This window comes from Nannobrachium achirus, assembly GCF_963921795.1.
Source record: "Nannobrachium achirus genome assembly, chromosome: 1".
Classification (NCBI taxonomy): domain Eukaryota; kingdom Metazoa; phylum Chordata; class Actinopteri; order Myctophiformes; family Myctophidae; genus Nannobrachium; species Nannobrachium achirus.
In genome coordinates, this window is record NC_137810.1 from 65,104,158 (window position 1) to 65,131,600 (window position 27,443).

General features: G+C 42.8%; 1 protein-coding gene across 1 annotated transcript; it reads left to right on the forward strand.

The window, feature by feature from the left end:
- Positions 1 to 14,340: 14,340 nt before the first annotated feature.
- On the forward strand, positions 14,341 to 27,150 carry LOC308289382 (uncharacterized protein; the record flags this gene model as incomplete). The annotated part of the gene is given in 7 exon segments (XM_080731075.1): positions 14,341 to 15,820; positions 15,905 to 16,048; positions 23,101 to 24,634; positions 24,751 to 24,918; positions 25,611 to 25,657; positions 26,590 to 27,049; positions 27,051 to 27,150. Coding segments are annotated over 7 exon segments (3,933 nt in total).
- Between the last annotated feature and the right edge of the window lie 293 nt (positions 27,151 to 27,443).

The window sequence follows — 27,443 nt, forward strand, 5'->3', positions numbered from 1 at the left end:
TTGAGGAGCAATCATTTCGGTTCTCTCACCGTCCTGTGTGTGAGGCTTGTGATCTGCTCCCGAGCAGGGGTCATCGCCACGCTGGCTTGTGGACATTTTTTGTCAAAAGTAAATTTTTGCCCCAGACAAAAATAGTACCATAAGACCTAGCCCTGAATGACCATAACAGGTCTAACTCTGAGCGTGTACAAATGGAACAGGTCCATTTGGTTCCATTCGCGTACTCAGTGTTATGGGGGTCCTTGCAAATAAAACATTTGAGAACCACTAGTACTAGTGGACTCCTAAATGTGCCATAGTGTCAAGTAAATCATTGTCATACATTTTCTGAAGAAAACCTGGAGAAATAAGAACATTATAATGGTGTGTAAAAAAACAGTTGTGCTACTGACAAAGCCAAGTCTTTGCCATGGACACACAATTGATGACCCCTGGTCCCGAGCCAAACCCAGGGAGAGCAGGTGGTTGCCCTGCATGCAGATGAGTGTCTCACAGAGTCACAGTTGACCGTCAATACTTAACGAACTTGACCTTTCACTCTGTACTTAGTCTGCTCTTTTTCCCCTCTACACCAAACCTCTTTGCCAAAAATAGCCGATCTACAAGCTCACAACGCCTCGCGCTGTGTGAGCTTGTAGATCGGCTATTTTTGGCTAAAGTTCTCAGAATCTGGTTAAGAATCTGGCTAAAAAGGAGATTTTCTTTTTTTCTTTCTATCACACAAAGGACCCCCTGTAGTTTGGAGGACCCCCTGTTGTAACTCTGAGGACCCCCTGTTGAAGACCCCTGCTGTATATAGAAGAATAATATATATGGATCTCAACATAATGTATATAGAAGAACAATATATATGGATCATGAATCGGTTATTTTTGGGCAAATGTTTGCCCCGTAACGGGCGCTTGAGTTCAGTGGCGAGTGGTGACGCTGACCTGGGCATGTCGCTATAGGCGGAAATCTTCAAACGACACAGCAGCCATTAACGAGGAACCTGCATAGCTGGACCTTCTGTCCATAGGTTTCACTCATCTTAACAGCACAGTGAGTCCTGCTGGTGGTGCCCCTAACGTCAATTCCTTTAAGTTTCAGCTTTGCAACCATAATCAGTGGTCATAAGAGAATTTGAAGTTCTTTCACTTGCGTAGTAACTATTTCTAGTTAACAGAGATACTCTCATCCACAGAGCAGAAGGAGAAGTCATATGTGAAGGAGTGGCTTTTGTCTGTCTTGCGGCAGTAAAATAAATAAATATAAATCCCCAGTTCAGATAGTAATTATACATTTAAAGAATATAATGGTATTAATTATAACTGTGGGTTACCAACTAAAACGTTTTATGCATTGTTTATACAGGTCATTGCACTTGTATTTTGCCAACTAACCCACACTAGGTGGGTTGCCAACTAAACATTCATAGCAGATAACGGAGGCTCCCGAGTCCCTCGTTCTTGGCAAATGCTCCTGTTTTTGTCAGTCTTGCGCCGTGCCTAGAATTTCATGTCCAACTAGAAATACTGTTCCTACGAAACAGTGTGGGCTCGCTTGTGACTATATTCTGCAGCGTGCTAACTGTCATGTGAAGCTCAACCGATACTCCAGCTAACACCACTCCCAGATGTTCTTCCGCACCTCAATTGCACCTCATTGGCTAAGGGCCCTGCCTTTGTACTGTCGTGGCGGAACTTGGTAAATAAATAATGAAGATAACCTTTCAGGCGAGCCCACAATTATTATTTTTTTTATTTTTGTTCACACATTCAAGTGTTTTATGGTCATGGTTCACCAGGTTTAAATCGGTTCAGGGACGGGTGTCACAAGTTAACATCTCGGCATCACCAAACGGCCCACTTAAAGGAGAGCAAATCCATAGCCTCCTTCAAAATTGGTATGAAAAGTCACCTTAAGGCGGCTGCTACCCGTGACTTGTAAATAGACTAAACCCCCACGCTCCCACCCCTTTTTTTCTGCCCTTGTATTTGATGTTATGCTTTTTCTGCTTTTGAAATTGATATTATCCTAGATAAAGTACTATGTTCTATCTGTCTGTCTTTCAATGTTATACGAGATACATAAAGTGTGGTTCCTGTGGAAATAAGCCTTGGCTTACTAGGATCTCCTTTTAGTTGACTTTGTACCAGTGATTTGTACTGTCATGAAACTGTACTTTTTTCTATTGCAAAACTTCTAATAAATTCTTCTTCAATCAATCAATCAATATGTTAGGCACCTTTGCATCAAACTATTCGTGACACTGCATTCCTTTAAATCCACGTCTTTAATCACTCATCACATACATCATTCTCTGTTCCATCTGCATGCTTTAAATGAAATGTTGACAAACAAACAACTAGTTCAGCTGGTACTTCCTGTTCTCCTCCTGTCCTCAAGTAACACTGTTCTGAAAAGCCATCTGTCTTCATACTGTAATAACCATATGAAGTATAGTACGCTCCCATTCACAGCTAAGAGGCCCTTTTGCTCCTGCAATGTAAGATGGTAGTACTGTCTGTACTGATAAGAGACCATTATTGATATACACACAAAAAGTAAGGAAACTTAACTTCGGTCCATTATATATCCCCTTTAAAAATACCAATTGGTATTGTGTTTGATATCATCTTTATTGCGACCGTCAGGTCGCATTTACTACCAAAACCTCCACCGGCTGACCGTCAGTGAGTGAGTCCGTCACACTTTTGCCCTGCTCATATCTCCACAACCGTTGGCCCCATCCATGCCAAATTTTGCACACACACTCCTTACCTGCCAAACTACAACCTCCAAGGACCCCCGCAGCTCCAGGGACCCCCAGGTCCCTGGGGGACCCCCAGGTGTAAAAAAATGTCCGTCCGTGAGTCACGTCACACGTCACACTTTTGCCCTGCTCATATCTCCACAACCGTTGCCCCCATCCATGCCACATTTTGCACACACACTCCTTACCTGCCAAACTACAACCTCCAAGGACCCCCGGAGCTACAGGGACCCCCAGGTCCCTGGGGGACCCCCAGATGTAAAAAATGACCAAATGTGCAAAAATGACCAAATGACCACCCCAACGGGGCTGCTCACGGGGAATTCCCGGGGACCACCGACTCCTGGTGCTCCAGAACCGATGCAAAAGTGGTGGCGCCCCCAGTGGAGGACCCCCTACACTGCAGCTCACATAAAATGCCGTAACTCCGGCTAGGAGTGACCGGGAGAGCCGGGGGCGGTACCTATTCGTCCGCCTCGGCGGCGCGGAGACCCCACCCCTCATTTCTCACATGGCCCTCTTCTAGCGCCACCATGAGGCCATGTGACCTGACGGTCGCTTATCTCCCGATTAGGGAGTCTTACTGGTTGTTGATTAGTCACCTTTACAACAAGGTAGGCTACGCTTGTAAACATCGGGCATTCATGGAATGAGCAGCTCAGCTAAACGTGTGGGTAGCCCCCCCCCCCCCCCTTCCCCCCAAGGAATGCCAAAATCGCTTGCAATATTGTTCTGCTGGCATTCACTCTCATTTTGGGCTTCTGTGACACCAAGTTTAAAATGAAGTGTAAAAATGGCCAATATGTGTTGTTTTTTTCTTTTCCTTATTATTGTGGGAGAGTGCAATCATTCAATGCACCAAGCAACAAAGATGAATACCTATACAGAACAATATAAACAGTATTGCAGGCAATTTTGACAATTACTGTATTTGAGGGGCGCTACCCACACATTTGGCTGTGTTGCGTATTCAGCATACAAGCTGTTGTAAAGGTGACTATTCTAATCAACAATAAAAATGATATAAAACACAAATCACATTTTTTTTGGGCCATGGCATTTTAATTCAAAACATAATTCGCTGTAGTGTTTCCATTCACTAATGCGCATTACGTTTTTTCAATAAAGCCTCAAAATCCACCTCCTCCAAGCGCATAAATGTTTTTGCGAAAAATGAAAGATTTTCAAATTTTGAAGTGTTTCCATAAAAAGATGTATGTGCAAACGCCTTAATGCGCAAAAAAAAAAGGCTTTATGGAAACGCATGGCTACCGTCAAAATAGCCGATCTAAGGGTGGGGGGGTCCCCAGTTAAAATAATGATTATTTTGGGGGTTGCGGCCTGAAAAGGTTGGGAACCACTGGCTTAGGTGGAGACCACTAATTATCTGGCTACACAAGGCCAGTTAATCCCTACTATTCAATTCAATATGGCTACCATGCTTATTGACCCAGTCTTATGTCAATGTAAATAACAAAAATGTAAATGTCTAAGCTCCATATGATGTATTAAACTAAGGACAACCGTTTTTCCCTTCTTTTTTTAGATCGATTGAGATTCATATTTTAGATTGTAATTAGAGAAAAGAATTTACTGCTTTCTATCATTTTAATGATTTTAATTTCAGTGGCTGGGGGCATGTGTACAAGTGGCTAAACATGTAATTTTTAGACACAATAAGCCCATTCCCAAGATGCACAGCAATCTTTCATGGGCAGATGTGACTTATGGGGGCTAGTAGTGTTACTGTAAATAGTATAATAAAGAAATCGCCGGCTTATTGTGTCTAAAAAGACACTTGTACACATGCCCCCACCCATTGAAATCAAAATCATTAAAATCGCTAAACGATAGAAAGCAGTAAATGAAAACATTTTAAAATCTAAAATATGAACCCTTCGCAGTGACTATCAAAACTTCCCCCGGTTGTCAGTCAGTCAGTCTGTCTGTCAGTCACACGTCACACTTTTGCCCTTCTCATATCTTCGCCACCGTTGCCCCTATCCATGCCAAACTTTACACACCCACTCCTTGGCTGCCAAACCACAACCTCCACCCCTCCTTTCTCAGGTAATTTTTATAGAGCGATACTAAACCTCATTCCATTGGTGAGTCATGCATGAGGTAACAGAGTAGACGACCAACTTCCGTAATCCAGTAGGATTTCCCGAAGATTGCGAGAAACAAATTAAATGGTTTCCGGAAGAGGAAAGAATTTACCAGACCAACATTTCCTTCATCAAGTGATCAAAACACCCTCACCTCCCCAGGACTGAAAAACACACCATTTCACACACACACACACACACACACACACACACACACACACACACACACACACACACACACACACGTGTGACGTGCACATTAGTATACTTGTGAGAACATCAAAAACATTATTTGTATTACTTCCCTTATGACCATATATGTCTTGTGCAGTTCCTTATGACCATATACCGGTATGTCTTCCTGTGCAGTTCCTGTAAGCGTTGCCTCAGCAGGAAGGCTATGAGTTTACACACACACACACACACACACACACACACACACACACACACACACACCCCTTTAACCACATTCCATGTCTCAACTGTGCTCCAAAACAAGCACAGGTTGTGTACAGGCCATGTGGTGAATGAAGTCATGTGGTTGTTTTACATACAGCACACCTAGGCATGATGATGACGGTGTAATTAAGCTGGATGTAATGTAGCTCATGGGGCATATAGAGCAGACCTGGGCATTGTGCGGCCCGGGGGCCGAATGTGGCCCTTTGGTTCACTCTGACCGGCCCTTTTAGGGTTAATGGCAAATTACAAAATAAACACATTTTCAAATATTACCTTGTGCATGGACTAAGTGGAAAGTCGATGCCGAATGCCGGGTTTTCAACAAAAATTGGACTGCTAAGTATTTATTTACTGAAGTCAGAGGTAAAGCTGTGTGTTTGCGGGGAGCACATCTTGCGGGGAGCACTGCCTTTTGGCCCGGCCCTCCACAATATTTTCTGTTGTTCATGTGGCCCCATGGAAAAAATAATTGTCCACCCCTTATATAGAGGGAAAGATACAAAATGTCCTTGTAGTATGACATCACTTTGGCTTTTAACTCATCAACGATCAGGCCTTTAAATGTGTCTGAATAGATAGACTATAATAAATGCAGTAATGTACCACTACTATTACTGCTGCTACAGCTACTACTAACTACTAATAATAATAATTAATGTCAAAAGAGATTGCATATTCATACCTGTTAATATAATGACAACACTGAGCAATACTTGTGCTGTCAAAATACATTTTGACTACTGCTCCCAATCGTTAGGATGGCTAAATGCAGAGGATGTACTGTATCTACTGTCCCTCACATGTCACCTGTGGTGTAAAGTAACTAAGTACATTTACTTAAGTACTGTAATTAAGTACAGTTTTTGTAATTCCAATTTCCAATATCTTTACTTCCACGCCTCTACATCTCAGATGCAAATATTGTACTTTTCCACTACAATTATTTGAAAACTTTAGTTACTGGCTCTTAATCCAGACAGTAGATTTTGATTATTATATATTTGACCATTTTAAAATATACAAGCTCGTGAGTGGGGGTCCCCAGTTCAAGTATTATTATTTTGGGGGGTCGTGGGCCGTGGCCTGAAAAGGTTGAAAACCACTGTGCTATGGTACTGTAATATAAACATAGAGTAGTTTATGTATAATCACAACAGGCTATATGCACAACAGCCATTTGGGAGAGAAGTTGGGTCTCTTCTCACTTCCTATTATGTTACCAATGATACTAATGAAGGCTCTGTTCCATTCTGGTCAATTTAGGCATTTCTTAATCCAGAGCGACTTAAAATGTGTGTAACTCTGAGAGTGTACAACAGGTCCATTTGGTTCCATTTGTACAGCACTCTCAGACGTATGGGGGTCGTTGAAATAAAAGGTTTGAGAACCACTGTGCTACATGAAATGGAACAGACCCTTCGTCATCATTGGTAACTTCTTTGAAGAAAGTGAGAAGTTATAGGGCCTACAGTGGAGTTGTGTTTAATAGAAATATAAGTTATACCGTGGAGTTGTCTTTAATATAAGTTATACTGTGCAGTAACTTGTGTCTCTGTAGTGTGGGCCCTGTAGAATTTAGTCTGACTGCAGGTAAAGCTCTACAAAACCTGTTAAGTCTAACCCATGATACGCGGCCATTTGAAAATACCTTCCAAGTTCCAGGTGCCTCCCTCTCCATAGACTTCCATGTAATTCATAGTGCACTGATCATGTCATGTCCATGCCTAGATCATGCACCACGTGTGTGCACATTGCTCACAGCTTTCAAACAAAAAAATCCGAATGGAAATCCGTTCAGGCATTCATGAACTAGCAGCCATTATGTTTTCTTAGCTCTGGTCCATCGCGTCACCTCCCGGTGACGCTCTGACAGACCCGTCGGGAAATGGCTAGACTCGAGATTGTCGGCCCCTCCGAGCGCTCAACATCAGTCAAAATAAACAAAACTATTTCACTACTCACCAAACCAAAGGTAGTTTTGCGTTGTTGAAACTCTATTCTCCGCGGTGGTGAACCCCTCAGCACCCCACCTACTCTGTAAAATACATTATTTTTGTCATGAAATAAAACGCACCCACCTCGAGCCACCTAGCGGCCACCGCAGATACAATGGTTCACAACCCGGAAATAAGCGGCGGTCGAGTTGGATGCACTTTATTTCATGCCAAAAATAGTGTATTTTGCAGAGTCGGTGGGGTGCTGAGGGGTTCACCACCGCGGAGAATAGAGTTTCAACAACGCAAAACTACCTTTGGTTTGGTGAGTAGTGAAATAGTTTTGTTTATTTTGACTGATGTTGAGCGCTCGGAGGGGCCGACAATCTCGAGTCTAGCCGTTTCCCGACGGGTCTGTCAGAGCGTCTCCGGGAGGAGACGCGATGGACCAGAGCTAATGTTTTCTTAAAATGTAAACAAACATGGCTGCCATGTTTTAAAGATGGGGTTGCTATGGGGGTTAAACATGCAATTCCGCGATTGCTATCATGCCTACTACATTTTTTGGGGTCCAAAAACGGGAAATTCTCTGGATTATCGGGCCTGGCAGAGAGGGACATTAGCATATTCTCGGGACTATCGGGCCTAGCAGTGAATGAGTTTTTAAGACCTGGAACGCATTATTACGCATCATTACTTAACCATTATTTTATGCTTTAACAACTAAATAGCAGATCATATACAAGCTCACAGCGCGAGTGCCGCGCTGTGTAGGTCTGCTATTTTTGAATAATCATGACATTTTGGGCAAATCTTTGAAAATATCTTTTTTAAAGCGAACATCAGATATTTGCTTCTGGGCGGTCCCTGGTACATAATATATTTCGAGATGGGGTTCGACGGCCAATTCCATACAATTCTAGGGGTCTTTGACCTGAAGATGTTTGAGAACCACTGACATAGAAGCATGTGTTTTACCTTTGGGAGACATTTTATAGAATTGGGTCAAAAATATTCAAAACAATTAGATTTTGCAAAAATAAATTGAATAAATTACTTCAAATCACTTAAAGCAGCACTATATAACTTTCCTCTTCTACCCCGGATTTGAACTCTGTTTCCTGGTCGACATTTTTTACCATTATGCTAATAGAGCCAGCCTGCTTGCTCAGGGGAGAAATGTAATCTTGACCATCAGGTTAAAATTAGTGTCAGAACCTGTGTCTGGGTGAGACGTGACCTTTAACACAATCTAAATGTCTTAAACCTTAAGTTCTGTTTGGGTCATTTTGACCTTTTAATTTGAAAAATAACCTTTATCTTTCAAATGTTTGAAATGGTGATGGCCAATGGTTAACCGTTAATTTGACCCAGAATGCCCAAAAATACACAGTAGTATGCCGAAACACAGACACACAGTCACACAGTCACACAAAAACTATAGGGCCAACCAGCCAGCCAGCCAGTCAGTCAGTCAGCCAGCCAGCCAGCCAGCCAGCCAGCCAGCACGCACGACATGCTTGTCACCGCGCTTTGATTACTTCATCACAACATCCTCTTTCTGTGATGACTTCATCACAACATCCTCATTCGGTGATTACTTCATCACAACATCCTCATTCGGTGATTACTTCATCACAACTTCCTCTTTCGGTGATTACTTCATCACAACATCCTCTTTTGGTGATATTTTTTTCTCTGTTAAAACCCTTTAGAAAATTCTCTCTTTTTCCCTTTTTGGACGGATATTGTGGGTGGCCAAATATTTTGGGTTCATCCCCTAAGTGTATGATTCTATAGTCAGGTGAGGTAGGTGAGGTGAGGTGCATGAGTTAGACTCTTAATCCTGTACATTCTTCTCTAGTGATGAAGCCACAGGTTGATGTGTTTATAGGAATAGACTCTATTCACGCCCCGCCCATTCAGCAAATTTCTCAGCAACTTCCCGGTGAGCTTTGAAGGGGAAAGCCCATAGAGTTAACACAGAAATCAGGAACATTCGTGACGTAATGTGTGTGCTGCTTTATATCTGACGCTCCGCCACTAGTTCCACATTAACAGTCCAACAGACCAGGAGGAGTCATCAACATTAACACTCCTACACACCCAGACGGAGGGCTCATCAGGACAGGTAAGGGCCGGAGCCACAAGCCAAACACATGAAATAGGGGAAAGACCACCTTTTGATACAATTATTGAATGCTTTAACTATTGAAGAAATCGTGAAAATGTGTGCAAATAATATTGAGAACTTCTCTTAAATGAGTGTATTCATCAAAATGAAAGATCATTCAGCATAATTTGAGTAGTAAAGACCTAATAAAAAATATGAATGGTGATTCATATAATTAGTTCAATTTACCCCAAGGCATTTGGTTCATCTTTCCCCACCACGGCCACCATTTTGACAAAACCTGGCTAGCTTAATGCTTCAGGCCGATCTTTACCTAAATGATTCACATAATTTTATACATTGGAATATCACCAACATGCATGATATATAAGTTTATACCTGGGTACATTTTCTTTAACATAAACATCATCATACCATAAAAGTAAGACTGTACTTCGACCAGCAAAAACACTTTTTTGTGTAGAAATATGCTTGCCACTTTGCCCATGTGTCTGTCAACTAGCCCATGTGTCTGTCAACTAGCCCATGTGTCTGCCAGACTAGCTCTTGGCTGTTCTACACACACTAGTATTATACGGTACATATGCATACACACCTGACCTGGCTGTCGGTGGAACAAAAACTGCATTGTAGTCTATTGATGTTCTTCAGAAACATTATTTTAAGTCAATCACCCGATTATTTTTATAAGCAGTATTTAAATTCAAGTATCACACACAATTATGAAACCAGGAATGCCAGCCTTGGTCATTTAACACTTCCTGCGCCAAGAACCAATCTCCTCAAACATACAGTTATGTATCAATCAATGTCATTCTCACATTAATCTAACGCAGACCAAATTATCTTTTCTTTAAAGACACATATGTTGCAGCTGACCACATGACCAGGATCTTAATTTTACATTTTTGATTTGATATTATGTATTGAAATTATGTATTTGTTAATTTGTTATTTTTGTATTTCATTGTAATTATGTATTCATGTTTTTTATATTTGTATGTATCCTATATGGACCCTAGGAAGACTAGCTGTTGCTTTGCCTTCAGCTAATGGGGTGGCCCACAAAGTAAATATAACTCATGTAATTGGCCCACTGGCTTGTCTCTCATGATCTGAAATGGACAATCTTTGACTTAGCAGCAGTGCTATAGAGAGAGATCTCTCTCTCTCATGGCTGCCACCGCCTATGTTGCCAGTATTGCCATAGCAACACTACTTTTCCTGGTGGTATTTGCCTGGCAACACCACACTCATATGGATCATATGGCATTTTATTTAGTTTTGAGCATTTTTTTTATTAAAATATAAACCCGGAAAATGTGGTTAAAAACTAAGTTAAATGTAGGCGTCGTCATGTACCATGTACAAGGCAGCGGATCATTCAAATGAGTGGAAATATCTCAGAATGCCCAAATGCGTCTATAAAAACTAAATATTGCAAAACTACCGAGAATGTATTAAATATTTCAACCATCACAAATCAATCAACACATTTTTTTTTCTTTTACAAAAAATACTTAATAAACTCCTTATTGTCTATGCCAATATGCTATACATTTTACAATGATAGTATGTCTGCATTAACCACTGAGCCACAGAGAAACATAATAAGCCATTGTTTTGAAAGCCAATGTACAAGCTCACAACACATTTTCAGAAATGTTTCTCATTACGTATTTATTTATTATTTACTTGGCCTTCAATGACATGCCCAAAATGGGGCATGCCAGGTTCCATATTCTGAAGAAAACCTTAAGACTTCCAGGAGGTTAAGACAGGCATTAAATATGGCATGGTGAAAGTCTATTCCGTATTTGGGATTTCAATATTTGGGTCTTATCTGTACATTTAGTACTTCATCGCACATTACATGAGCCAAAGGGCCATCTAGGTACACATCAGCTTACGGACATCAACAAGGTAAACGAACGAACGAACGGCCGTATTGGCGAGGAGCGACGTTCAGAATTGGGGCGAACGGTAACGTCCGTAGCAGTAAAACAGTTAATAAACATTGTCATAAATACTTTATGGTTCCTGTCGCTAGTGAAAAACCGCCTTTCAATTACCATGAGATTGTGCAAATATGGTCCCATTTATGTTAAAATTGATGATAAAGTTGCGGGGGGGCGTGGCCAACTAAACTGATACCAGCCGGCTGTGTTCTTCGTGTGCTGTATTTCGGGAGGCTCCGACCACATTCTCCCATGTATCCCTGCGGTTGCACGTGACCGTTGGCAGCTAATAGCATTCCTTATGATTCCTGGGGTACCATTCAAACAATGATGGCGACACCCATACAAGGGACAAAAAAAGCATAATTTTTGTCGCATAGAAACCAATGGATTCGCATCGTCCATATGTTTTTTTACAGTCTATGGTCACAACAGGTCAGCTATAGACATTGAGGCATTACGGACTGACTCACTCACTCACTCACTGACGGACAGGATCTGCCGGATTTCATAGTAAACTGCGACCTACGGTTGCAACAACTGTATGACATGTTTTTTAATTAAACATAGCTAATATAATGTTCAAACGCAAGGAAGACTGGGCACCAAGGTAGAGTGGGCATCAAGGTTGCCTGGCTCCAGCCCATAGACCCGCCCACTCCACTCTCTGAGCGGACTGGTTCAGCGCAGAGTCTGAAATCAGGCTAGGCATCAAGGTAGAGTGGACACTAAGGCAGAGCGGGCACTAGGGAAGAGTGGGCACTAGGGAAGAGTGGGCACTAAGGAAGAGTGGACACTTGCATGTAACATTTTGTCCCAAAATGTAAAACATTAAAACAATATATCTTTATTTGAAAAATTGTCTTAAAGGAGTAGTTCACCCCAACAGTTACCTATTTTCTATCAATTACACACAATACTAAAAACATTTATTATTATTAGTGGCCAAGGCCACGAAGTGGCAAATGGCCACTCATTGATATTGGACTTCATCATTACTATTATTCTTCCGCCACTTTTTCTCTAGCGGCTAGACCGTGCAGTCGCTTTTTACGAAACTCGGCAGTATGGCAGAGGACTATGCCAAACGGCTAAAACGCGAAGCTCGCAACAATCGGCCAAAGGGTGGCGCTGTAGGAAGCCTTTGAAAAATGCCAACTTTGAACTGGTGTAGCTCATGCCCTGTTTCAGGTACAGCAATGAAACCTGTATACACTTATGCGTCTCCTCATGCCGAACAACTTTTACGCTCTGACTTTTGACCTCTGACCTTTACCTCTCCCACAATTTTGAATTATATGAAAAACAGTCAAAATCTATCTCCTCCTGGGATTTTCGCGTAACGTGCGCGAAACCTTTTTTACATGAACTTTGGACCAACACGGTCATCGCACAGCGGCCGGATTTTCTTTAAAGCGAAACATTATTTTTTAATAATTAACCGTATAATGCAGTTTCATGCAAATTATTCTTCTGCCTCTAAATCATACATGCAAAGTGACACGTTCATGGCATTTGGCAAATATGTCGAGGGTTAGTCCAAATATCACTGAAAGCAATCTTACTCCAATTGGCCAAAGGGGGGCGCTATACGAAGCGTTTGAAAACTCAAACTTTAAAGGGGCATAAGTCATGCCTCGTTTCGTTTGAAGACATGCAACTTGCTTACACGCGTGCCTTGACTCAAGCTGAAGACATCTGTGTCTTTGTTAAGTAAGCTCCGCCCTTCGATTTTCCGCCTTTTGGAGCAGTTCGTAAAACACTTAAACCCGCTTTTATTCCGGAACTTTCGCGTCACGTGCACAGAACTTTTTTTACATGAACTTTGGACCAATATCTAAAGATCTGTCAGATTGGATTTTTTAAAAATTGAAACATGCTTTTTTAATAATTCTATCAACATTGCAAGTTTTATGCAAATTATTCTTCTGCTTCTAAAACAAACATTTAAAGTAATATTTTCTCACTGTGCAGAGCTGTGCATAGCTCACCTGGTAAGGCCTTTGTCTATCATTCCAGAAGTCCCCTGTTCAAGCCTTACCTCATGCATTTAAAATACATTTTACAACATTTTGCCGTGAAAACCCTGGTACTGCAACTGAACATGGCAACCCGACCAAACATGGCAACCTTCTTAAGCAAGGGTATAAATAGTGGTTGAGTTGAGGCCACTCCCCCCCTCTCAGATTGTTTGGAAGCCGCATGGTGCTGGTGGTTGCTGCTACTCACTGCTACATTATGCAGCAGCTGCAGGTCTGTACACTGTTCATTATTCCAACAACTATTCCAATTTCTAACAGTTTCATTCATTATACTTACCCATACTATAATTTGGCTTTTAGATTTACCTCACCTGAACATGCCTACCTGATCCACTCGATACACTGGCTGTGTATGATGGAGGAACAATGTGTCACTTGGTAAGCTGACCATGTGCTCTGAAATGTTATGTTGTTTTTGGTTTTGGTATCTAAATGTTAAACGATTTCTTTTGGAATGTAATGCGTGTATGTTAGCTGCAACGTTGATTACTGAATTGATGTATTTTGAGTTTAATGCCAATGCCTAGTTGGGGAGATTAATGGAATTATTTTGTTTCAAGCCTGTAGTGCAGCAGATTATTTGAATTTGTTGTTTTTCTATTCATTTGGCCTTTTTCTTTGATCCAGGCCAGGTTTATTGCCTAGAACTGAATCTGAAAGATGGCGAGCCTGCAGAAAGACTGACACAATCCTGTCTGACCTATGGTTATGGGTAGGAAAAAGCAGCCGCAGTGACACTCATTCCTAGTTTGATTTGATTTTGAAGTAATGACTTTGAAGTTTCTTTATAAAGTAATGATGTTTGAGTGCATTCATTTATTCATTTATTGTTTCAAACCATGCAGGGGAAGCTCAGCCTCACACCTGAAGCCCATCTGACAATCAGCTGACAATCAGTACCAGCTCCCAGATTGCTTCATTGAAGCCAAAGAACAGCTTTTTCCAAGATGGCGCCGGCCAGGGCTGCTATGGTGACTACGTGTGTTGCATTCTGTCTGTTATTCGTGTTGTACGTGTCGTGTGAGCCTTCTTACACAAGAGAAGAGCTGCTGAACATTGGGTGTTCTACCCCACTGGACATTTTACCATCATTACTCACCCGTTCCACGGATGTACTGGATATTCTGCTGAGGGGGACAGCGTTCTTTGCCAGCGCTGTACGTTGGACCAGAAGACAACGGGGGAAGCGAGGAGGTTGTCTGGTTCGCCTACGGCGGAGAAGTTCGCGTCCACCGCTGCCAGGTATATTCCTCTGCAACGTGAACTCTTTACCCAATAAAATGGATGAACTCCGGATGCTTGTTTCACGGGAGAATGACTTCAAATCCACGGCTGTTTTCGCGTTCGTGGAGACAAAACTGACGGCGACAGTCCCAGACGGGGCTGTACAGTTAGATGGCTTCTCCGCGTTTCGCTGTGACAGAGACTTCGCTGCGGCTGGGAAGTCAAGTGGAGGAGGATTAATGTTCTTTGTGAACAACCGCTGGTGCTCTGATGTGACAGTGTTGCAACAACACTGTTCTCCTGCAATTGAAATGCTTTTCATCCTCTGTCGCCCATTCTATTCTCCCCGTGAGTTTAACGCGTTCCTCCTCGTGTGTGTTTACATTCCTCCGGATGCTGACGTCACCGCAGCAGTGGATACACTAGCAGAACAGCTGACGGGGGCGGAACGTAAATACCCGGACAGTTTTGCTGTGGTGCTTGGGGACTTCAACCAGGCTCATCTGAGTCGGGCTCTCCCTAAATACAGACAGCAAGTCACATGTGCTACTAGGGGTGAGAACATTCTTGATCACTGCTACTGTACCATCCCGCAGGCATACCATTCTGTCCAACGTGCTGCTCTGGGCAGGGGTGATCACCATCTCATCCATCTGATCCCTCGCTACAGGCAGAGATTAAAAATATCAAAACCTGTAGTGCGGAGTTTCAGAGTGTGGTCCAGTGAGGCAAGTGAGCGACTCTGTGCCTGGCTGGAGAGTGCGGGCTGTGACCAGGACTTTGTTGAGTGGGCGGGGCCTGAGGCTGGAAACAACCTGGATGAATACACGGACACTGTGACATCATTCATCAGCCTCGGCGAGGAGGTGTGTGTCCCCCTCCGCTACAGGAAGATCTACAACAACGACAAGCCCTGGTTTTCAGCCCATCTCAGGAGGCTGCGGTCGGAGAAGGAGGTGGCCAGGCGTAGCGGCGACGTGGCCTTGTTCAGGCGAGCCAAGTACGAGTTTGCTAAAGCGGTGAGGGAGGCGAAACACCGCTTCTCGGAGAAACTGCGGCAGCAGCTCTCTGAGGGGAACTCCTCCTCTGTCTGGAAAGGACTTAAAACCATCACCAACTATAAGTCCAGGTCCCCACAGGCGTCTGACAACCTCCCTCTCGCCAACGAGCTCAATGAGTTTTACTGCCGCTTTGAGAGGGAGAGTTTCCCCCCTGCCCTCCCCCTCCACCCCCCCCGGACACAACCACTCTTCTCCCCCCCAACCCCACCACCTCTCACTGTCACAGAGAGAGAGGTTAAGCTGCTGTTCAGGAGCCAGAACCCCCGGAAGGCGTCCGGCCCGGATTCTGTCTCCCCCTCCGTCCTGAAGCACTGTGCTGACCAGCTCGCCCCGGTGTTCACCAACATCTTTAACACCTCGCTGGAGCTCGGTCAGGTACCAGCATGCTTCAAGGCCTCGACCATCATTCCCGTCCCCAAGAAGGCCAAGGTCACAGGCCTAAATGACTATAGACCCGTCGCCCTGACCTCTGTGGTCATGAAGGTCCTGGAGCGCCTTGTCCTGGCCCATCTGAAGGGCATTACTGATCCTGTGCTGGACCCGCTGCAGTTCGCGTACAGAGCGAATAGATCCACGGAGGACGCCGTGAACATGGCTCTGTACCACACTCTAAAACATCTGGACACTACCGGCAGCTATGCCAGGATCCTGTTCGTCGACTTCAGTTCGGCCTTCAACACCATCCTACCATCCATCCTGGAGCACCAGCTGTCCCTGCTGCAAGTGCCTGCCTCCACTCGCAAGTGGATTACGGACTTTTTAACCAACAGGTCGCAGCGGGTGAAGCTGGGGAAGAACATTTCCAGCTCCAGGTCCACCAGCACCGGTTCCCCGCAGGGCTGTGTCCTGTCCCCACTACTGTTTTCCCTGTACACCAACAGCTGTGTTTCCCTCCACCCGTCGGTCAAGCTCCTCAAGTTTGCTGACGACACCACCTTGGTGGGCCTCATCTCCAAGGGGGACGAGTCGGCCTACAGGGGGGAGATCGAGCGGCTGCGAAGCTGGTGTGAAATTAACAACCTGGAGCTAAATGCCCTTAAGACAGTGGAGATGGTGGTGGACTTCCGGAAGGACCCAGCCCCGCCCCTTCCCATCATGCTGGGTGGCACTCAGGTGGACTATGTTGAGTCCTGCAAGTTCCTGGGGATGATCATCTCCAGGGACCTGAAGTGGGAACTCAATATCACTGCCCTCCTGAGAAAGGCCCAGCAAAGGATGTACTTTCTTCGGCAGCTGCGTAAATACAGACTGTCGAGGGCCATGATGACGCAGTTCTACACGGCCATCATAGAGTCCATCCTCACTCACTCTATCATCACTTGGTTCCCCGCTGCATGCGAAAAAGACCTGGTCAAGCTGCAGCGGGTGATACGCTCTGCAGAGAGGGTGATTGGCCGTCCCCTGCCCTCCCTCAAGTCCCTGCACGACTCCAGGGCGCTGAGGAGGGCAAGAAAGATCATGGCCGACCCCTCCCACCCTGGTCACGGCCTCCTCACCCTGCTCCCCTCTGGGAGAAGGATGCGGCACCTAGGGGCCAAGACAGAGCGCCACAAAAACAGTTTTTTCCCCTCAGCTGCCAGGCTGCTGGATGACGCTGGTTTCCCTTTTTCCCTTGCCCCTTAGGGACATCAGCAATATGTTGCACTATTGAACACTACTGCACTTTATTTATATTATTTATTATTTATTTCTGCACGGTGTTGTTTTGTGTTTGTTGTTTTTCATGTTATCTGTGAAAAAAATATTGAATGCACACTGGTATGTTACCAAAGCAAATTCCTATGTGTGATACACAATGGTAAATAAAGGAATCTGAATCTGAATCTGAATCTGAATCTGAAAAGCGAAACATTATTTTTTAATAATTAACCGTATAATGCAGTTTCATGCAAATTATTCTTCTGCCTCTAAATCATACATGCAAAGTGACACGTTCATGGCATTTGGCAAATATGTCGAGGGTTAGTCCAAATATCACTGAAAGCAATCTTACTCCAATTGGCCAAAGGGGGGCGCTATACGAAGCGTTTGAAAACTCAAACTTTAAAGGGGCATAAGTCATGCCTCGTTTCGTTTGAAGACATGCAACTTGCTTACACGCGTGCCTTGACTCAAGCTGAAGACATCTGTGTCTTTGTTAAGTAAGCTCCGCCCTTCGATTTTCCGCCTTTTGGAGCAGTTCGTAAAACACTTAAACCCGCTTTTATTCCGGAACTTTCGCGTCACGTGCACAGAACTTTTTTTACATGAACTTTGGACCAATATCTAAAGATCTGTCAGATTGGATTTTTTAAAAATTGAAACATGCTTTTTTAATAATTCTATCAACATTGCAAGTTTTATGCAAATTATTCTTCTGCTTCTAAAACAAACATTTAAAGTAATATTTTCTCACTGTGCAGAGCTGTGCATAGCTCACCTGGTAAGGCCTTTGTCTATCATTCCAGAAGTCCCCTGTTCAAGCCTTACCTCATGCATTTAAAATACATTTTACAACATTTTGCCGTGAAAACCCTGGTACTGCAACTGAACATGGCAACCCGACCAAACATGGCAACCTTCTTAAGCAAGGGTATAAATAGTGGTTGAGTTGAGGCCACTCCCCCCCTCTCAGATTGTTTGGAAGCCGCATGGTGCTGGTGGTTGCTGCTACTCACTGCTACATTATGCAGCAGCTGCAGGTCTGTACACTGTTCATTATTCCAACAACTATTCCAATTTCTAACAGTTTCATTCATTATACTTACCCATACTATAATTTGGCTTTTAGATTTACCTCACCTGAACATGCCTACCTGATCCACTCGATACACTGGCTGTGTATGATGGAGGAACAATGTGTCACTTGGTAAGCTGACCATGTGCTCTGAAATGTTATGTTGTTTTTGGTTTTGGTATCTAAATGTTAAACGATTTCTTTTGGAATGTAATGCGTGTATGTTAGCTGCAACGTTGATTACTGAATTGATGTATTTTGAGTTTAATGCCAATGCCTAGTTGGGGAGATTAATGGAATTATTTTGTTTCAAGCCTGTAGTGCAGCAGATTATTTGAATTTGTTGTTTTTCTATTCATTTGGCCTTTTTCTTTGATCCAGGCCAGGTTTATTGCCTAGAACTGAATCTGAAAGATGGCGAGCCTGCAGAAAGACTGACACAATCCTGTCTGACCTATGGTTATGGGTAGGAAAAAGCAGCCGCAGTGACACTCATTCCTAGTTTGATTTGATTTTGAAGTAATGACTTTGAAGTTTCTTTATAAAGTAATGATGTTTGAGTGCATTCATTTATTCATTTATTGTTTCAAACCATGCAGGGGAAGCTCAGCCTCACACCTGAAGCCCATCTGACAATCAGCTGACAATCAGTACCAGCTCCCAGATTGCTTCATTGAAGCCAAAGAACGGCAGTGTAAGTGGGTTCATTATTCTGAACTGTGTGGAACGGGCAGATTGAACACCTCTTCTCTAACTTGTGGCTCAACTGTAATTATTCTGAAGCTCACCTCATTTCTCTCTCCCTCCCCCACCTAGGCTGGCTGGGTTCCAACACCCCCCAATTGGAATCCATAGTCTGCTCTGCCCACAGGACGGCAGCCCCATGTGAGCGCCTAAAGTTCCAAGTTTTGACCCCCAGCCGCCTTCCCCTCAACGTTTTTCAATAAAAACAATTTAGGTTTAGTTAAGTCTGACTCTGCTAGCCACTTACAGAAAATAATGCTGCCAAATATTTTGCAATTGCAAATCCTTTGTGTAAATAAACTGAAATTCATACTATTGCATGACTATTTCTTTATCATGTTTCACAAGCATCTGGGTCTACAATGCCAGGGGTGTAAAAGTAACTGAGTACATTTACTCAAATACTATCCTTAGTATAATTTTGAGGTATTTTATACTTCACTTGTATAGTCTTACTTCTAGGCTACTCCAGTAAATGCTCATGCGTTGCATTGCATTGTGAGCTTGTAGATCTGCTATTTTCAAAAAAATTCAAGTTGATGCCAATACCTTTGTACTTTTATTCAGTATTACTATTTATCTCTATATATTCATGTTATTCCTGGCACCGCCCCTGTTATCCTGTTCATATCCTGAAAGAGGCGGAGGCTGAAAAAGCTGTCCTGAAAAACATAATTTGATTTCCTGTTGTCCTTGCATTAAAGTGTCAGTAGTTGGCGTTCTGGGCTCTGAATGTACCTGGGTTGCCATGTCTGCTTATAATAAGCAATTTGTGTCTTGTTAAGATTTTTATTTATCCAGCCCCCACCATGCAGTTGTACAGTGAAACCCAAAATTCAAAAATGGCAAAAATAAACTTTGCCAAAAATCTAAAAATAGAGAACTCGGGAACGGGAACAAAAGGCAAAACTCAAGAAAAAGGCAAAAATAACAAACACTGCACTAGGCTATGGGGCCCTTGCAACTCTCACTGAGATTTGTTCATCTCGCTCTGCAGCTATAGACAGAAAATTACACAAATCAGTACACAGTATCTCTACAGTGATGTGATCATGACGGATTTGTCCGATATCATATTCTATCTAATTGGCTAAAATTGAATTCCAAGGTTTGCAGGATTGCTCCTTTTTGAACAAATTGTCTCAAACGCAGCCTGCTATGTGTGTGAGATTTTGCACACACATTCCCACTAGGCCAAGGAACAGATGCCACCCTTCTCACATTGGCCTGTTATAGAGTCACCAGTGGGCCAAAAAAAACACCTGACCTGTTCGGAAGAACACTGCTTCTAGTTTCTCTTTGATGTCTTCTTTGCTTTCCCTTGATGCTTTTGCCTTGGCCACTTTATCGCTGCTTGCAGCTATATTTACCCTTATTATTATATCTTCAATAATGACATTTCCACCTCTTTCAACAGCAGTGTAAAGAGATGGAGTCCAGAATGGATGATGGTGATTGTGGAGAAACTAAAGCTTCAGAGCAGGTAAACAGATTCTACCTTTGTCCTCCACACATCATGACTGTAGGTCTAATGTCTGTGTTTTACATTTACAGTAACACATCATATAGGTTTACTGTCTGTGTTTTACATACAGTAACACATCATATAGGTTTACGGTCTGTGTTTTATTATACAGTAACATGTCATTTGCCATGTGTGTTCCAGCCCTTTGGAATGCATCAAAAGCAATGTGCTAATATTGTTTGGATGCTCATATTAACCCTAGGAAATATTAACCTTACGTTTATTAGTTGCACTCACATAGTGCTTCAGGCATGATATTGTTGAAATAACATAATATGACTTTGTACAACAGGGTGCTGTTGACAGCTTGACTTCGGAACAAAATGATACAGAAAAAGGTGAGCGTTTCATGTAAATCAATATCTTATTGCAACATATAAATATACAAATATAAAATTACCAATTGTTACATTTACTAATATGCATATGAGGGTGTAGCAAATGAGGGTGTAGCAACACAGATAAGGTTTATGTTTCATTTATATGACATATCGCCTGTGATGCATTTAACTCAACTTTCCTTTTCTTTTGCAAACAGCTCATTTTGTGATCCAGCACAGGGCAAAGTTGATTCAAAAGGTTTCCATGGTCATGCCTATAGTAGATAGTCTAGGGAAAAGTGTCCACTCTGAGCTCTATGCTAGGATTAAAGCTGAGAAGACGAGCATGGACCAAATGAGGGAACTGTATACAGCCGTAGTTTCAGGGGGAGCTAAGACCGGAGCAGCATTTTACAGTGCCCTTGAACAACACGAACCCCAGCTGTTGGAGAGCCTGGGTAAGAACACATGTACAACTGAATGACTTCATAACCATGATGTTTGGAGAGTGCTTTGTGTTTTTGCAGTTTTTGGGTATTTTAAACATGATTTCCTTGACTATGACATCATAGTACTGAATGTCAGTTCTCCCTTGACTACAATAGACTACTATGGACTACAGCCCCCATGTTTCCTGTAGTTCCAGTCAGACCTTCTCCTCCAACTGATGTCAATCACCTTGTTAAAACTGCTCTAAGGTGCCAGTTACCTTGTCTTGCAGCAGCTTCACAGTGAAGGGCACCATGACATTCCCACAATAACTTATGACGATATATAAACTCCATCCATTGATATTTCCACACAATACAAATTACTATATACCTAGCCTAACACAAGTTAAAACAAATGCGTTAGGAACTAAATACATTCCAAACAAACCTGTCACACCCCTCTCTCTTCTCTACCAACTTGGTCTGGTTAGGTATTTGACCGTCTTAACAAGGTGATTTACTGGAGGGGGAGTTCTGACTGGAACTATAGGAAACAAGGGCTGTAGTACAACATTGCACTCTAAATTGATTGATAGATAGTTAAGGTTAAAGTATAACAGAAAATGTCCTGGAGACTTATTCCCATTGTGGTCCAGAAATAACTGACATACATTTCTATGATGTCATACTGTAGTCCAGGAAAATATCAAAACACAGAGAAACACACACACGTGCGCGCGCAAGCACACACGCACGCACGCACACACGCACGCACGCACGCACACACACACACACACACACACACACACACACACACACACACACACACACACAAAACACACTCCAAATTCATGTTTACAGTATTATGTACTCAAATGTACAACATTTTTATCTGGTTGCACCTATCTATCTGTATCTATTGTTGCCAATATTTGGGGAGCTTCTTTTCGAAAGAAGAAAAATGTGATGGTTTTACTGGCAAGATATGAATGTCTTCCTCCCTAACGAATTTAAGTTATGTCAGCTCACGGAGCTCACTTCATTACTCCTCTTCTAATGCAGGGCGTGTCCTTCCTTCAGAAGACTCCGCTAACAGAGGTGAGTTATGTAACATTTGATTTAACTGCCAACATTCTAGACTAGAGGGCAGTATGAATCACAGCTTTATTATGCAGGATTAACCATTCTTTCTAATCCATTTGTAGCCTTTGAACAATGAGGTTAAATTCATCACAGGTTATTGAGTTTAGGTTTTAACAAAAGCAAGTATCACTGCTATAGTTTACGTTCAACACAGTTGTCATTTCCACATCCAGTACCAAATGTACTTGCAGCTTAGATCAACTCTGACCTCATCTACACCAGTGTAGTTTTCCTCTGCTATTTAAAGAGCTCATTATAGAACATTGACCATCTTACATGAGGGAGATGACATTGCAGAGAGACTCAGCATTGCGACTATTGCATTGATGTGCAATAATTAATGATGTTACTATTGCACCCTGCATGTCCAGGGCCTCTAAGTAAAACCTGGTTCTGCTATAAGGACAAACAAATAAGCCATGACAAAGGAAGAGAGTGGAGAGGTCAGTGAGGTCAGTCAGATTCAAACTGAATTTTGGAAACCATTCAGACCAGAAGAACCAATCAAATATGAAGACATCTTTAAGCCTTTATCTGGAGAAGATCAGAAGAAGAAAATCAGAACAGTGATGACGAAGGGAGTGGCTGGCACTGGTAAAACAGTCTCAACTCAGAAGTTCACTCAAGACTGGGCAGAAGGTAAAACCAACCAAGCTATCGACTACGTGTTTCCATTCACTTTCCGAAAGTTGAATTTGGTGAAGGACGAGCAATTCAGTTTGATGGAACTTCTACACTGCTTTTTTGGTGAGGTCAACACAGCAAGAATCTGCAACAAAGAGACCCAAACTGTGATCATCCTTGATGGCTTAGATGAATGTAGGCTTCCTCTACGCTTCCAGAAGAATTCCTACTGTAGTCAAGTCACAAAACGGACATCAGTGGACATCCTTCTGACAAACCTCATCAAGGGAATCCTGCTTCCCTCTGCCTGCATCTGGATAACCACGCGACCTGCAGCCGCCAATCGGATCCCTTCTGTTGACAGGGTGACAGAGCTCAGAGGGTTCACAGACCCACAAAAAGAGGAATACTTCAAAAAGAGATTTAATGATGATGAGGACCAGGCCAGAACAATCTGGTCACATATCAACAAATCACAAAGCCTCCACATCATGTGTTACCTTCCCGTCTTCTGTTGGATCGCTGCTACAGTTCTAGAGAAGATCTTAAGAATAGACAAGACTTGTGCTTTGCCGAAGACCCTGACTGCGATGTACATCCACTTCATAGTGGTTCAGTTCAAACATCAGAATGCCAAGATGGACGACGGAGATCAGAGACATTTTGCCTTGAATCCAAATAATATTCAGGCTATTCGGTCTCTGGGAAAACTGGCTTTTGAACAGCTGAAGAGAGGCAGACTCATCTTCTATGAAGCAGACCTGGAAACGTGTGGCATGAATACAGAAGATGCATCAGAGTACTCAGGGTTGTTCACAACGATGTTCAAAGAGGAGAGTGGGTTGCACGAAGTCAAGGTGTTCAGCTTTGTTCATCTGAGTGTTCAGGAGTTTCTGGCTGCTCTTTATGTCTTTCTCTCTTTCAAGAATGATGGTCTCAACCTAATGTCACAACCAACCTCCAAGTTGTCCAGGGTATTTAGACACAAATCTAAGAAGAACCTTTACCAGAGTGCTGTAGATGAGACCTTGGAGAGTCCAAATGGACACTTGGACTTGTTCCTACGTTTTCTGCTGGGCCTCTCAGTGGAAACCAATCAAACTCTCTTAAATATATTGTTCAAACAGACAGAAAATAGTTCACAGACCAACAATGAAACAATACAGTACATCAAGAAGAAGATCAGGAAGAATATCTCTCAAGAGAAAAAAATCTGTCTGCTTCACTGTCTGAATGAGCTCAATGACCATTCTCTAGAGGAAGAGGTCCAACAATACCTGACCTCGGGAAGTCTGTCCACACACAAACTCTCTCCTGCTCAGTGGTCAACTTTGGCCTTCATATTGCTGTCATCAGGAAGGGAGCTGGACGTGTTTGACCTGAAGAAATACTCTGCTTCAGAAGAAGCTCTTCTGCGGCTTCTGCCAGTGGTCAAAGCCTCCAAAAGAGTTATGTAGGTGAAATAACAACTGTATATATATATATATATATATATATATATATAACGTCATCTTTCTTTTACAGGAAAGTAAATAGAAACATCTAATTTTGACAATATTTTCTCCTTAGGCTGAGTGGCTGCAACCTCTCTGAGAGATGCTGTGAGGAGTTATCGTCAGTTCTCACCAACTCTAGTCTTATAGAATTGGATTTGTCTAATAACGATTTACAGGATTCAGGAATAATGAAGCTCTGTGTTGGACTGGGGAGTCCAAACTGTACAATGGAAATCCTCAGGTCAGTGTTCCTTGATCTTTTATGTAAATTGCCTATCCATAATTCCCTCAAAAGGCTTATATTAAATACTCCCTGGCAAACGCAAACATACTGCATCATGACATAAGCAAGAACTTGCGAATAAATATGAATGTTGATTTCATTCACCTGTGTGATTCCCATTGTTGTCTGCCTCATTATAGGGCTTCTTCTTTTTGAATCTCATTCAAGATGACCTCCAGACAGTACATTAAGTAATTTTGAACTTACAAACCCTAACTGAAAATATGTATCTGAAAAATGTGTGTGTGTGTGTGTGTGTGTGTGTGTGTGTGTGTGTGTGTGTGTGTGTGTGTGTGTGTGTGTGTGTGTGTGTGTGTGTGTGTGTCTAGGTTGTCAGGCTGTATGGTCGGAGAGAAAGGCTGTTCTTACCTGCTCTCAGCTCTGAGATCCAACCACCATCTAAAGGTTTTGGACTTGACCTACAATCATCCGGGAGACCAAGAGACGTTGAGCTCTGCTGGACAACTGCAGTCTCTCAGGTATGAGGAGACTTGTAAATGTCAGTGCAAATGTGCCTTGTAGTTTAAGAGTAGTGAAATCATTCTGTGATGCCGTAATGTAGTATTTAGTGTTTGATGACAAAATTATCTGTCATTGTTTCTATTATCAAAAAGAATAAACAGGCTTGACTTTCTTTCCTTCACTCCCAGTGTCGACCATGGTGGAGAGTGCAGGCTGAAACTGGGTTTGAAGAAGTGTAAGTGTTAATTCTGTTTCAATCATTAAATCAAAGTAGCACACACCCAGCTATGTAGATCAGTGGTACTGGTTTCCAAACCTTTTAGTTCAAGACCCGAAAGAGAAATTAGACGTTTGGCCGGGAAACAAACTAGTGAAAAAAGCAGATCTACAAGCTCACAACGTGCTGCTTTGCGACTCGGCTATTTTCATATATGGCCCCTACAGAATCCCTTTTATGCCCATATATGGAGATCCCTGATGTCATCAAGCCTGGGTCCTAACTATGACCTGTTCTGACATGTTCTGACATCACTTTGTTGACTGTTACGCTTTGACATCTAGCTCTGACATCAAGCTCGTTGCGCTTCACACCTGAATGCGTTGTAAGCTTATAGATCTACTATAATATAAAAGATCTAAATATTGTTGCCGTCTTCAGAAACATCATATCTCCTTATTTCAACAGTTTAGTTTTTTCATGAATTAAATCTCTATTTCATCATCAGTGTATTGCACAACATCAGTGAAAATAGCCGATCTGTGTGTGTGTGTGTGTGTGTGTGTGTGTGTGTGTGTGTGTGTGTGTGTGTGTGTGTGTGTGTGTGTGTGTGTGTGTGTGTGTGTGTGTGTGAAGCTTTTCTTTTTTTCACAAATGTTACTGGAAATAACAAATCTACAAGAGCACTATGAGTCTGTGTGCCTTCCTGTTCCAAAAAGTAAAACATTTTTCAAAAATAGTGAAAATAGCTGATCTAGCTCACAACATCTCGCATCACGAGGCACTGTGAGCTTGTAGATCGGCTATTTTCACTATAGTTTTAAAAATAATAATAATAAAATGGACATACAAGGTTTCCACCTGACAACAACCTTATAATACATCATATTATATTTGTATATTATTACGACATTAGATTGTAATCTGGTTGTGTGATGTTGTCTCATCAGATGTGTGTGAACTCACATTGGATCCAAACACAGCACACAACGAGCTCTCTCTGACTGACAACAACAGGAAGGTGACACGGGTGAGGGACCAGGACCAGGGACGTCCAGACCATCGGGACAGATTTACCTCAGAGCCACAGGTTCTGTGTAGAGAGAGTCTGACTGGACGCAGTTACTGGGAGGTAGAGTGGAGTGGATATGTTTATATAGCAGTGACACACAGAGGGATCAACAGGAAAGGAGGGGGTGCTGACTATGCATTAGGATCCAATGCATTGTCCTGGAGTCTGGACTGTAATGATGTTTTTGACAACAGTTACTCTGTCCGTCACAATGGGAAGGAAACTGAACTTTCTGTCCGTCCCTCTGACTCTGTCCGTCGTCTCCGTCGCTCCAACAGAGCAGCATTGTATGTAGACTGTCCCGCTGGCACCCTGTCCTTCTACACAGTGTCCTCTGACACACTTGCACACCTTCCAGTGCACGTTCACTGAACCTCTCTATGTTGGGTTCAGGTGCTGGGGGGACTGGGGTTCCTCAGTGTCTCTGTGTCAGATCTAGAGGTTCAGTAACATCATGCGACCTGCATGGACACTCTGCTACGCACGCACGCATGCATGCACGCACGCACAAACGCACACACGCACGCACACACACATTTCAGAATAGCTCACGCAAGCTCACAACGACGACACATTGTCAATGTGAGGTCACATGGTGTGTATTGATGTCATCACAAGGGAGGTCAGAGCAGAGTGTGAAAGTCAGTCAGATTGACACTTCTTCCATCAGAAGAGTGTCTGTCTTCAGTCAGAGAGACGCTTCTCCACCATTTACTGTAAACAATGCAGCAG